The 14,629-nt window shown below is 29.3% G+C and overlaps 1 protein-coding gene across 1 annotated transcript in view; it reads left to right on the forward strand.

Annotated features, from left to right (window-relative positions):
- LOC107457082 (uncharacterized) overlaps positions 1–13,715 on the forward strand; it is a 30,512-nt gene extending 16,797 nt beyond the window's left edge. The window contains exons 2-3 of the mRNA XM_016075141.4: positions 275–621; positions 12,856–13,715. Of these exons, the coding sequence (XP_015930627.1) occupies positions 275–621; positions 12,856–13,497 (989 nt within the window). The 3' untranslated portion in view covers positions 13,498–13,715. The remainder of the gene's footprint in view (positions 1–274; positions 622–12,855) is intronic.
- Positions 13,716–14,629: the final 914 nt, after the last annotated feature.

Genomic DNA, 14,629 nt, shown 5'->3' on the forward strand with positions numbered 1-14,629 from the left:
TATATATATATATATATATATATATATATATATATATATATATATATATATATATATATATATATATATATATATATATGTATATATATATATATATATATATATATATATATATATATATATATATATATATATATATATATATATATATATATATATATATATATATATATATATATATATATATATATATATATATATATATATATATATATATATATATATATATACTCATGTAGGTGAATAAAGATGTAAACAAAATTATATTCATTAGATCCGACTGCTGCTCTACGAGACACGCTTTCAAGGCTTGTACAGAGACAGGAGCGCTCTTCCTTATCCGATTTGGGAGTGATGGGTGAAGAGAATCCTTCAACTCCATCAGAACAGACAGATCAACAGAATCGGGGCCCACACCACCCTCTAGATTCCACAGATGATGGGGAGACCACTAATGGAAGTGGACCTGACAAACCTAGAAAGATTCGAAGGAGTCGAACAACTTTCACTACCTATCAGCTGCATCAGCTGGAGAGGGCTTTCGAGAAAACACAGTACCCAGATGTATTTACAAGAGAAGAATTGGCAATGAGGCTGGACCTCAGTGAAGCGAGAGTACAGGTACGTCGTTTTATTCATTTTTGTGGCAACGATCCATAATTTACAAACATAGTCTCGGCATTTTTATGTATACACTGTCAAACATTTTGGTGGACAGTTCCCTCCATTTTTGTTAGTGAAATAAATTTACCTTAAATTAAACTTAATTTTTTTACAGTGCATGTAGTTCTATTTTTTATTTACTTTTTCCTTGATATGGATTTATTTATTCTCTTGATGTATTCCCTGAAGACATATTTTCATCTGCACTAGAATAAATGCACGGCTTCGCAGCAAAAACATTTCGTTGAAAGAACAAGTGCATTTTTAGTAATGTCTTTGCACTAATTATTCCTAACTATTGTTCGTATGTTATAATGTGTAATTTGTGCTTTGTAGACAAAAGCAAAAAACAACGTGAATAAAGCCTTTCTTACCCTTATTTGATGTTTAGACATTGAGGAAAGTTCTTGTTTATAGAACTGAAACTATAGTATGTCTTTTCAGACTTTTACATTTGCGCTTTATTCACGTAGTTTTTTGCTGTAGTTTAATTGTTATTTTCTCATTTTATATAGTTTTTTGAACGATAACAACAGTTCCGTACTCACAATTAGATTTAGTTTACTTTAGTACTAAAAATGGTGGCAACTATATATCAAAACTTTTTTAAACTGTGGTGAATTTGGCACAACTCGAATCTGACAGACCAACGTAAAATTTTGACCCATCGAAAAAAAAGTGGAAAGTCTGCGTTTCATTTAATATTATTATTGTTATTCAAAACCACAAACTTTTCTTCTGTTTCATTTAAAAATTTAATAAGAAATTCCTAGGGTTAATTTTAAAATAAGCTTTAAATGAAATAAATATAATATTTGGAGAATTAACCGAGACTAAATCGACTCGAAATTACATCTAATATACTTTTTCGTACAGAGCTATAAATTTTTTTTTATTATATTTATTTTATTTCATACTTCTTCTTGTTGGGATTCGTTAAAAATTTGCGCTATATTTTTTTCCTCAATATTTTTTCCTCTTTGTAAATTTAGCAAGGGTAGTAAACCGCAATTTGAAAATAGATGTATATTGCATTGCGTGCAACTGAACCTATATAAATCGCTTATAAGCACAATTATTGATATTAATAAATTATTTCTTCAATAAGATATAGATAAATCTCAATGAATCACAGCATAGCTCAATCACACGAGCGAACATCGTCAAAATGTATGGGTCAGATTACAATTGTAATTCTGGTCGGTGTAATACTGCTCATGACTGGTTGCTATAAAAGTGAAATTCACCCATGTTGGAACCTCTTTCTAACATTTTATTTTATTTTGTATTTTATTTTATAACTGGTGTTGAACAGCAGACCCAATTCTGAGTTTACGACTACCAATGCCTTGCAGTTTTGACAGGGATCGGGCGGTTGGACATTCTAGCCTCGGAGGAGGACGTTTTGATGGAAATAATCTACATTTGCGTTACTTGTACCACTGTTAACCTGACGGCAACCAATGCTCGGTCTACCACTAAGGATATTTTACGTTAACATTGTGGTCGGTATGAGTCAGGAGCAGAATTAGTATAAACTAGTCACTGCAGGGATTCGGACCTGGGTTAACCTCTTTGGGAGACAAACGCTCTTAGCCTAAGTCACCGCTGCTTTTTGTTCCAACATAGAGGATCAGGAGAAATATTGATTAATCGTAAAAAAAGAAGTAGAAAGAAAATCTAGACAGTTTAGATCGGAAGACTAAGATTCGTTGCCAATGGAAAGGCAATGTCCAGACAGTTTCCCAAATCAGGTGCGATCTCTCGCCTTACCCTTTGCTTTTCAACCCCACATTGTATAGTAATTTTTTTTACGTCTTTATTTAGTTGCTTTTTGTTTCGTATGTTTTATCTACTTTTACAGATCTGATCATTAGTTTTGTTATAGTTTGAATAACATATTAAATTTGGTAACAGCTATTATATGACTCATTGTAAAGCATAAGATACACTTAGTTTGCATATCCTTATGGGCTATGAAGAAAACCAAAAAAAAAAAAGAAAAATTCAAAAGAAAAAAATAAACAAATGTAGTCAATTTTCACTTTCTAATATATGTTTCTCCTTGCGTATAAAAATGATTTTCGATTAAATGAAAATTAAATTGATTCAGTTTAATTCGAAAATTTATGTTGATTTTAACATTTTTTGAAAATTTAATTTTGTTGGTTGCCATTTCAGACGACTCTACACCGCGGGAGAAACCTTTCATGGCATATTCTCCTTCACCAAATTAAGCAATTTATCATTTAAAGTAAGGCAAGTTCATGTAAACCTAGAGTACACCAATAAGTTTCAAATGCTGAAAATTGTTTTTAAAAAATATCTAAATGCAAACAAATTATGGCAGGAATACAAAGGATTACACAGTGGAGAAGTTATCTTGAAATAATTTATTAGTATTTTTAAAATTTTGAAACTATTTTTTCAGCATTTGAAACTTAATGTTTCTCTCTAAGTTTATCTGAACGTATTTTTTTTTTAACTTTAAATTTTAAGATATTAATTGAGAAGAATCAGTATTTCCTACGAAAAGTTTCTCCCGCGACATAGCGTCCTCTTTAAAGGACGCCATACTTCGGGAGAAACATTTTATGCAAATTCTCTTTCACCTCCATAAGTGATTTAATATTTAAAGTATGGAAAAAGTGAATTCAGACAAACATAGATTAAGCCACGAAGATTCAATTTGCTGAAAAGAAATTTTCATAATATCAAAATAAAAATAAATTATGAGGAGATAAATTAGGATTACGCAAGGTGAAGTTCTCTTCCAATAATTTGTTTACATTTTGAAATCTGTGTCAATTTTTTTTCTCCAGCAATTGTAACTCCATGCCTTACTCTAGGTTTGCCTAAACTCAATTTTAAACTTTAAATTACTAATTAATGAAGTTGAAACAGAATTTGGGAGAATCGCTCGTGGTAAAGCGTCCTCTTTAGGCATTGAGTTGTCATTGTGAATGACAGGGGTTTTATTCCTGGAGGTGGCTTAAGAGCTAACCCACATTCATATCGATCGGTGCTGACCACATTACCAATCATGTCGATCTTGAAATTGCTGACCTTGAACCTTTATCAGCTTTTTAGTTGTTGTGAAAGTGTTATACATTTTCTAATGATGAAAACATATTAAATATTCAAAAATGAGTTGAAAAATATAGTTAACAGATGTCTAGTTAGTTTGAATTAAGAAAAAAAAAATTCATTGAAGGATTTAAAAATATTATGACGTCGTGTTAATTATATTTGTGTTAATTAGTTGCATAAAAATAGCGTGAATTGACAAGCACTGGCGAGATTAATATAAACCGGAAAAACGCAATCAAATTTGTAAAATAATAATGCTCCTGGCACTATTATGCTTCCTCTCCTCTTCCACTACTTCTTCCACCTTCATCTGATCCCTCCCAGCCAATCAGATGAAGAAGAGGAGGAGATTCCCCTCTTTCCGTTTAGCGAAAGGAAACGACGCCAAGTGAGAATGAAAAAATTGAATCATGTTTTGCTTGTTAATGTCGAGTAAGGAATTTAAAGAGAGAGTTTTGTTTAAGTTGGTCGCACTGATTCAGATTTAGAAAGCGATGAAGTTGACGTTGATTCTGTTTAACTTGGCTTCAATTGGCTTAGAGTATGCCTGAAATGTTGAGTTTTTTCTTCAAATAAAAATAATTTGCCAATTACACTTTATTGGCTAAACCTAAACCTTTAATAAATAGCACATGTATGTATTTTCATTTCATTACATACATATTTTTTATATTTTCAATTACCGTGATGCAATCTAGGGGACAAATCAAAGTCAATAATTCAATGAGATTTAAGGGTCAGTCAATTATTTAGAAATTGGAGGTTCAGTCATTTAAATTTGATTTAGTTTTTCGCATAGTACTTATAGTTTCTTCTTCAAATTTTTTATATTTTGTGATTTGCTTAAAATAACTTTGCAATTAAAGGTTTTATAAGCAAGCAATAATATTATTTGCAACAACTTCTTACATTTTTGTTGAGGATGGCATTAATTTGATAGGTAATATATGCGTTTGCTTATTATATTAAAGGTATATAGAGAAAAAAACTGTACATTTTTAAACAGTAAAGTAGTCTGGTAGTAGTCAGTAGTAGTTTGGTTATTTGAAAATCACTTTGAAATTTTTCCTAAATTCTGATTTTTTTCTTCTCTTTTTTTTCCTCTTTTTTTTAAAAAAAAAAAAAATCATTATTTTTTTTTTATTGTAATTTATCTTATTTTCGAGCTCATCGCTCCCCTTCCGTCCAGTGCTTTTGATTAGTCAGCAAAATGACTGAATTGCAGAATGGTTAGTCTAAGATTTATAATTAAGTTCCAGATCGATCACGAAAAATAAATAAAACCTTTCTTCCTGGTTATTGTATTTTTTCTCCAAACTTAGGAGCATAAAAATATTGATGGTAGTGTACAATTGATTTACGACCCTATTTTGACAACCTTGCATCAGCTTTGCTGTTTTTATTTCGTTTTTTTTTCTGAAAAAATACAAGTGATATAGTTGTTAAAACTTACTTAACGGTTAGAAAAAATAGTATTAAAATTTATAATATGAACTCAAATTTTATTCAAAGGAAAAAAAGTTTTCTTAAATCAGGCTATTTCAAGTTTTCGAATCAGTATGTAATTAATATTCATGCTAATGTAATATGCGTTGTTTCTTTATAAAAATTTACTCAATATTAAATTATGTAAAAAAAATAGACAAAAAAGACAGATAAACAAATTTTTAAAAGAGTTGTGGATACCTTAGTATGTAATAATTTTTTTAAGACAGTTAAAATTTGCTAATTCAAACCGTGCAAACCATTTGTCTCTGTCACCCACAGATTTTTAGATACACTTCTTAATTTCATTCATATTTCACTAGAGCTATTTTTCTGTTGTAATGAGTACTAATGAATATATCATTAGCTAAGAAAACAAGTCAGATTGAAGCATACTGAATAGAAATATCCAGTTCAAAATAAAGCACACATAAAATCCATTCCCATTGAAAATACATTCTTAATATAGGGTATGCTTCAAAGCTGTATAAATTTTGAACGTTCATACGGCAACAAATATAAACGAAAAAAAAGAGGAGTAGAAAAAAAAAGAGAGAAAAAAACCCTCGAAAAAAAGTACCGAAAAGAACCCGAAAAAAAGCTTAGAGAGACTTAGCTTAAAACAGAGTTTTAACAATCTTCTATCTACAATCTATCAGGTTGTTCAATTCAGATTCATGCACTAAAAACATGACAATATTTAATTTAAACTCAATTAGGAATTAATTAATTAATTGAAGTGAGAATGCTTTAAAAGGCCGCCGTTGAATTGATATTTTTCTACTGGGAGCTACCTAAACGTCTAAAAAACGTTTAAGTGTTTGTATTGAATGCATTGAATTTTTTTATATTTCGCGTTTATTTATGGTTGGTGAGCGCCAGCGAGCAGGGGGCGAAGCCTCCTAGTTACATGAATTTGATTTCAGCCGTTGAGCGAATTCAGCCCTAGTTTAAAGTACTTAAATATTCATTCTAATGAAATTAGGTATTTTTGAAAAAAAAATGAACTAAAGTACAAGGAATAGTTTAAAATTCATGGAAAGAATTTTACGCACTTCATACTATTTAACAAAGTTTTTAGGGCTCTTTAGTAGTTAGTAATTTTTCTGAATTCCAATAATTACACTAATTGTGTTGTGATAATGCTTTATCAACCGAAGAGTTTCGAAAACTCAAATGTATTAAAATGGAACAGTTTACAAATTTTGACAATATTTTTTAGCTTATCACAAAATTAACACCCTGAAATACTAATAAGTATTATAGTATTTTTCCTTCACTAGGAGTTGATATTCAGCGTATTGTATTCACTTCATCAGCTAATTAATATTAGGCATCATTATTGATTTTTCACTATCAGGAAACTTCAATTTGATGACATGTTTCTCTTCTGTTCACTACGACAATCTTTACTTATTTTGTACCAAATTAAGAAATACATAACGTGCTTAGTTTATATTCTTCAACATGTCCGGAAATTCATTTCCTCTTGGCTTTCTTGGTTTAATCAAAAGGAAATTCCAGGTTAAATCTCATAATATGTTTCCTTATATGGATTCTGAATATTCCGCTAGATTGCTTTTCTATGCCACATTAGAAAATGCATTACCTTATTTTACTCATAGGGTGCTTCAAGCGGACTTTTTCACTATTTCCTTCATTCATTATTCACTTCTACCTTTAAATGTATAAATGTTTTATTTTTAATAAATAAAATTTGAAATCAATCGGGGAATTGGTGTAAATATAAAATACAAAAATAAATAGATAAATGAAAAAACATATATATATATATATATATATATATATATATATATATATATATATATATATATATATATATATATATATATATATATATATATATATATATATATATATATATATATATATATATATATATATATATATATATATATATATATATATATATATATATATATATATATATATATATATATATATATATATATATATATATATATATATATATCTGTTCTGTTAAATTGCTATTCTTCGTCGAATTAAGAATTTCATCCCGTTTAAAGTCTTATAATTTTTTTTGTTTTTTTTGTTTGCAACATGGTAATTCTAGTTTGATTCTTTAATATTTTGCAAACAATTAGAAAATCAGTTTTCAAGTTAACTCGTATAATTTTTTTTCAAGTTCTTCAGGATTTCATATTTTGCTTAATTTTTAATCTTCACTGCTATGAAATATTCAAAAGCCCATTACAGAAAACTAGATTTCAGTTTAACTCGTAAAATTTCTTTCAAGTTCGTGAGGAATTTATATTTTTCTTAATCGTCACTCTTCGCCACTATAAAAAAGTCATAAGCTCCTTACAGAATTCTTGGTTCACTCGGAATAGGTTGATTCGGTTAATATACATCGACAAACCAGGTTTCAGGTTAACTCTAATTTTTTTCACGTTCCTCACAAATTTATATTCTGCTTAATTGCTACTTTCACTCATTAAGAAATACATATGTATGCCCTTTGTAGAATTTGTAGTTTACTAAAAAGATTAAATTGGTTCGTTTAATATTTTCCAGAACATCAGGAAACCCGATTTGAAATTTCGTTTGTTACAAGCAGGAATTTAAAATCTGCTTGATTGTTATTCTTTACCGATTTAAAAATAAATTCCCACTCCCTTATAATCTGTCGTGTTTTACTAGAAAGAAATTCGAGGCTAATTTGTATAATTTATTCTACAACATCAAGAAACCAGGTGTTTTTTCAGTTTATAAAGAATTTAAATTCTTTTTAATTCATTGCATTCAAAAAATCATTTTTTTTTTTTTTTAGGAAATCCATATCAATCTGATTTTTCCCTTTAAAATATCGACTCATTTAAAAAGTATAACTGAAAATATGACTCATTTAATATTTTCCAAAGCATCAGCAATTTATATTTTCCCCAATAAATGTTTCTTACTACATCAGAAAATTATTATTCTCTTAACCATTTTCAAGATTATATTCAAAAGTAAAAATTAATTCACTCGGTTCTTAACCACAAAAAAAATCATTAATTAAGAAATTCTCAGAAATGTATCTTACACATTTACTTATCCTTATTCTAATCGTTTCATAAAAAAATCATTAATTAAATCATTAATTAATCAATAGTTTAAAAAATCATTCATTAGTCAACAGTTAAAAAATCATTAATTAAAAAATACTCGGAAATGTATCTTACAAATTTACTTATCCTTATTCTAATCGTTTTAATAATATTATATATATAGCAAAATAAAGAGATAGAAAAGGATCAAAGAAAAAAAAACTACAAAGAAAATTAATAAGTTTTATTTGCGGTCATAAGCTGTAAATACCTGTAAAACAATTGCAAATTTCTTTTAAAAAATAATATAATTTATTTTTAAAATTAAAAAAAAAAAAGCCAAGAAACTAAATAACAAAAGGATATAATCTCGCCGTTAGCTCATACGATTATATCTGTAAATTAGAGTGCTTCCTAATATTGCATAGATATAGCCAAAGTAAAATATATTAATACAATAGTGTGAAGAGCATCAAAGAAATTGGAGCAAAGATAAAACATATCAAGCAAAAAACACAAAAATATAAGAAAATATTAAAAACAGAATTGCAAGAAAAATGCATATTAAGTAAATAGGAAGATTAAACGTCCATTTTATTATTGATGTCTTGCAAAAATGATTTAAAAACAATAAATTTTAAAAATAATAAAATAGTACAATTCTTTTTAATTTTTGAAATAAATGTTAAAATTTTGTAATTTTTGAATTAACTAACTCAGTGGCGCGACAGCCCATTAAGAGGGCCAAGGCCGACTGTGCCCATCTCAGTTTTCTTGACCTTTGGGCTCTGGGGTGCAGGAGCATATGTTCCGGTCAGGTGGTCCGTCAAACGCGGAACCTCCAGTGTTAGTTCCCAAGCATGCTTTTGAATTAATTAATTAAAAATTTTAAAAATAATTTGTTGTCTAATTTGTTATTAGTTTGCAATTGTTAAATTAATTTGTTGCTATTTCTACTTAAAAGACTAACTACGTAAAAACTTTTATCGTAATTATTAAAAAATAAGGAAGTTTTTTCAAGAGTGATCCATTCACAAAGAAACCAACCTCTTGTAAAATTCGCTTGAAGAGAAATCCTTAGAAATATATAACCTAATCACTTTTGCTAGAATTAAACTGCCGGAAAAATGTTCCCTTTATGCTCCAGGATTTCAAATCTCTTTTCACAAGAGCCCAGGGTGTGCTTCAAGAAGAAAGGACGTCCGCAATCAGTGCGTCCATTCTCGAAAGTTGGATGAAAAGCGCGCAAACAACTTTCCGCAAGTCCTAAATCGCTTCCGCCGGGTTGGTAGGAAGCAATTTTAGTTATTTCTCTTCAAACCAATCAACTAATTGTCGTCAATTACGTTTTATTCAAAATCCGGAAACCGTTCCGGGAGATGGTCCTTCTCACCCCTTCCCTGTCGGCCACTTCTGCTCCCGAATCCCGAATTTAATCATCGTCCTTTGTTGTGAAGTGGACCAAATTATTGACCGGGAAATTGCGCCCGCATTTCTATGCAACATAAGTGGAAAATGCTTCGATTAACGGAGATGATTGTGGTGTCTTTTGCTTTTTATGTTGGCATTCAAGTTTTCTGTGCAAAATAATAGAGCTTCAGGCTTTCTCTGTAACTTTGGGAAATGATTCGGAATTGATTATTATACAATCATTTTCTTTTTTCGTTTTAAAAAGGGATTTAAAGGGAAAAAATAAGAAGAATTTTCTATTTACAAAAAGCAACAATCGATTGCATTTGAGCATTTATCAATAAACACGTAATTTTCAGTTTTAAACGCTGAGCTGTTATTAACATTCCATTGCATAAGATTTCTTGAATTAATAATTAAATCGGAGAATAGATGATTCATTGTTTTCTAAGTCAAAAGGATTTATACACTAGATGTTATACATTTATTTATTTTAAAATATGCTTGGCAAAAAAAATAAAATAAATAAAATAAAAAATAAAAACATACACATTACAGTGAAAAAAAATTCCAGATTAAATTACGGCATCATAAATTACCTACACTTTAGGAGCATCATCCGTAAAATCCATTTTACCGTAATATCTTTTTTATCCTAAAATATTACACCGTAATTTTTACCATAATATTTGCTTAATATTAAAATGCAGAGCTGTTATTAACATTCCATTAACAACATATTACAATAAGGTTTCTGGAATGAATGATTTAATCGGAGAATATATAATTAAAAGTTCTCCAAATCAAATGGATTTATACACGGGGTAAACCTATCCTTCATTACATATTTTTTTCAGAATGTTAATTAAAAAAAACACATACATATTACACAGTAAAAAATCTTGATCAAATAACGGTATAGAATAATAGCACTTGGCTATATCATCCGTAAAATCCATTTTTACAGTAAAATATTATACCGTAATTTTACAATAATAATTTTAATGGGAGTGATTCAGTGATTTTATGGAAATTATTACTGTTAAAATTGTCAGACTTTCTATTCCGTAAAATGGATTTAACGGTAAAAAGCACCGGCTTCCTGAGTAGCAGTACTTTTTTACCGTAATTTGATCCTCAATTTTTTACATTGGAGGAGTCGCAAATTAATTTATTGTGCAAGAAAGAACAAGTGCGCTATCGATAATGAGGAAAATGGGTTGAAAAAGTCACAAAAAATGTGATTGTCTAATGAAACCTGAAGGTGATTGTAGCAATCACCTTTCATCTCTTTCTGTTCCCTTTGACTATCAAATAAGTTTCAAATTTTTTCAATCAATCTGAACATTTTCAACCGTGATTCGATATAGATTTCGGTATAGTCTTCGTATTTTTCTCGCTTAAATGTTGATTGTGTTCGTTGCTTTGATTTAACTTTAACTGGGATTCTAAAATTATGCATTAAGGTTGATGTTTGAGAACCATCCTGTTTAAAAGCACTCCAATGTTCCTAAATAATATTTATCAGAAAACACAAAGAAAACTGAAGTAAAAACTTTTTACTTTCCCTTAGTTTTGACAATTTTTGATCAACTAAAAACAACTTTTTATTAAAACACCCAAGTTATTTTTAACTTCCATACCTGTACCTCTAACGCTGTTCCCCCCTTCCAATTTTCGATTTTTTATAAGCATTTTAACCGATGTAAGAACAACAAAAAATTGGCTACCATCTTTTGATATTCTATCTTTATTGGCGCTAAAACAGCTTAATACGGCAAAAATTTTTTTACATAATTCCCAAAATACATTTTGTAAGATTGAGAATGCTTTAGTTAAGCATAAATTGAAACTCGTTTGAGTAAGAAAGATTCAGCATAGTACGTTTAAAACTGACTAGTTAATAGATTTCCAATCTGTTTAAAAATTGTTGCCCTGTGATCAACCAACCTCTTCAAAAGGCAAAAATGTTTTGAACACCCGATAACAAAATAAGAATTTTTTTCTTTTTGTCTTCATGAAAGTAGCCGTTCCGAATACGTAGGTACTTAATAAAGAATCTAATGTGCATAATCTTGAAGGGCAAATTGGACAATCAAACAAATATATTTTATTTTAAAACTACTAACATTCATATACATATCAATACTTTCTATAAATCTGCTTAATTTATTATATTAAATTGCAAAGTGGACAAAATTTTGAATTCACATGAATGCCACGGGGCCATTCCAGGTAAAGAACGTATCGAAGAATTCTAAGAAAAATGATTTTGAAAAAAGTTTTCATTGTTTGCTTTCATAATTTTATTTACTTCTTTAAAAAAAACTAACCTATCTAAAAAATAAAAAGAACATTTTTAACGAAATTGATAACAGACTTTTTTTCTGCAATAAAGGACAGACTATTACAGTTACTGTTGACTCGCAAATAAAATATGGCACATTAGTGTGTTAGCCTATCTATTGATCACAAAAAACCGTCTAGACATGCCATTATCAAAAACCAAAAAATAATAACAAAAAAAATTACAAAACTCTATTTATTCAAAAATTTGGAGTTTTAATATTGGTACATCTACTTTATTTACTTGAATTAGCCCACCGTGAAGATTTACATACCTTTTGTTCTAGAACAAAGGCAAATTACTAAGTGTGATTTTTAAACAAAAAAGTAATTGAACACAAATTGTAAGAAATAAAGTAAAAAGCTGTTTTACTTAACTGGTTTCAGTGAATAAAACTTTGTATAAAGAATAATGGTGATTGCTTCGAGGAAAAAAAATAGCTTTCTTTATATTGAGCACTTTAGTTATTTTCTTTAGCCTAAAAATGTTTTTAATTCATTAGGTCATCACACAACAATTATATTAATCTTTAATATTATATTTAATATTACAATTTAATCTTTATTATTATATTTAATATTACAATTTAATCTTTATTATTATATTTAATATTACAATTTAATCGTTCAGAAAAAGTCGCCTTAAGAACGATCACTTGAAATAAATCTTCTTGAAGATTTAAGGAATGAGTTTGCGAAAAGGGATATTTAAGGTTATTCTGGCGAATGACATTGTGGTGTGTGTAATATTTATGTTTTCAGCCATTTTCATAATTAATTTTTTTTTCAGGTATGGTTTCAAAATCGGAGAGCAAAATGGAGAAAAAGGGAGAAAGCAATGGGAAGGGACAGTCCAAACTTACCTTCAGGTGTAGATCTTTTAATGGGACCAAGAACGGATCTGCCTTCCTTATACCCGAGTTCCGGACCACACCTGCATAGAGGTATACCCATGCCTCCATCTGATCATCATCTATGGCCACTCTCCACTGGACTTCAAAGTCCACTCGGACTTTCTCATATGTTGAACTATAATAGCAACAATTCTCCAACTTTAGGTCCACCCGGTTTATTTGGACACCATCATCCACCTTCTTGGCCCAAAGCAGTCACTCCACTTAGCTCAGCTTTGTTATCAGTATACATGCTCAGTTCGGCAGCTGCAGCTTCAGCCTCAACTTCCTCTCCGACTACAGCACCATCTGTTACAAGTTTTGCGCACCATCCGGCTTTGTCTTCAGGCAAAGCGTCCTTCCTTGGACAACCTCATCTTCAACCAACTTTTCTGGGTATGGACTCTGGACCATTAGTGAAAGGACTGGATGCTGGAAGAGCCAGCATAGACATACTTAGGTTAAAAGCCAAAGAGCATGTTTTAGAGAGGCCAAGTCCTTCTCCGCAACCTCCTTCCAGGCCTGAATCGTCTTCGTGAGTTCTAAACAAAAGAATAGACTTGTACTCACTCTAACTTACTAATATATGTCATGTGACAGTTGTACTGCATACGATTGTGTGTGTGAACTTTTCTAAGTGACATTTATCAGATATGCTCATTTTTGTGCACAATGAGCATCAGTCTGAGATCTCCTATTAGTGCTAGTATTAAAATGCAAACATTATTTATCCTGAATAAAAATACATCAATAAAAATATTCGTCTCTTTTTTTTACACAATTCTTTCACCAGAGCAAGATGAAAAAAATTATTCTTTTTTCGAAAAAAAAAAGCTTGTATTAAAAAACAAAAAATTTAATTTAAATTAAGAACCTTAATCAACAAACTCTAAATTCATTTATCAAAATCCAAGAGCAATGTAAGATTTGACATTGCTTTTAGTCAATAGATTTTACGAAACGATAACGATTTACGATTAAGAAAGAAAATTACGATCACGATAATTCTTCTTATTCAGAGAAATATGGTTTGTTATCACATTTTTGTGCTATAAACAAAATCCTTGAATGGTAAATTTGAACAAATAACTTTTTATACGCAAAATTTATTTCAAAATAAATTTTGAAAAAGCCAAAGTATTTTCAAAACCACTCATTAGATAATTATTGTAGAAAAAAATGCTGAAATAACAATTTTTTTTTGTATTTTTATTGAAAGCTCTAACAAGGCAATACCACAAAGTGTAACAATTCTTGATACCAGAGAAAAAATTTCTTTATGGAGTTTAAGTAATTTAATTCAAATACATTACTAATATTTTTTAGAGACTACTTGGATTGTTTCCAAAATATATCTCCCCCTCCTCAAGAAAAAAAAACGCTTAGACTAAAAAATGGGAGAGGGGGAAAGAGGAATCGCTGCGAAAATGAAAGATGTCGTATGACTTCCGTGTACGAAGACACTTTAAATACTGGCAACAGAAATAATTTAATTTTGTACATTTTCTTGTTTTACATTAAAATTTCATATACTGAGTTCTTATGAGGATCTTATAATAATTTTAAAAAATTACTATGATAATGAATGCTGTGAGCTTAAAATTAAAAATACATCTGAAAAATATTTGGTTAAATATTTTCCATTTGGTATATTAATCAAATGCGTGTATA

Source organism: Parasteatoda tepidariorum, chromosome 7 (assembly GCF_982258835.1).
Source record: "Parasteatoda tepidariorum strain Cologne lab strain chromosome 7, Ptep-v5.0, whole genome shotgun sequence".
NCBI lineage: Eukaryota > Metazoa > Arthropoda > Arachnida > Araneae > Theridiidae > Parasteatoda > Parasteatoda tepidariorum.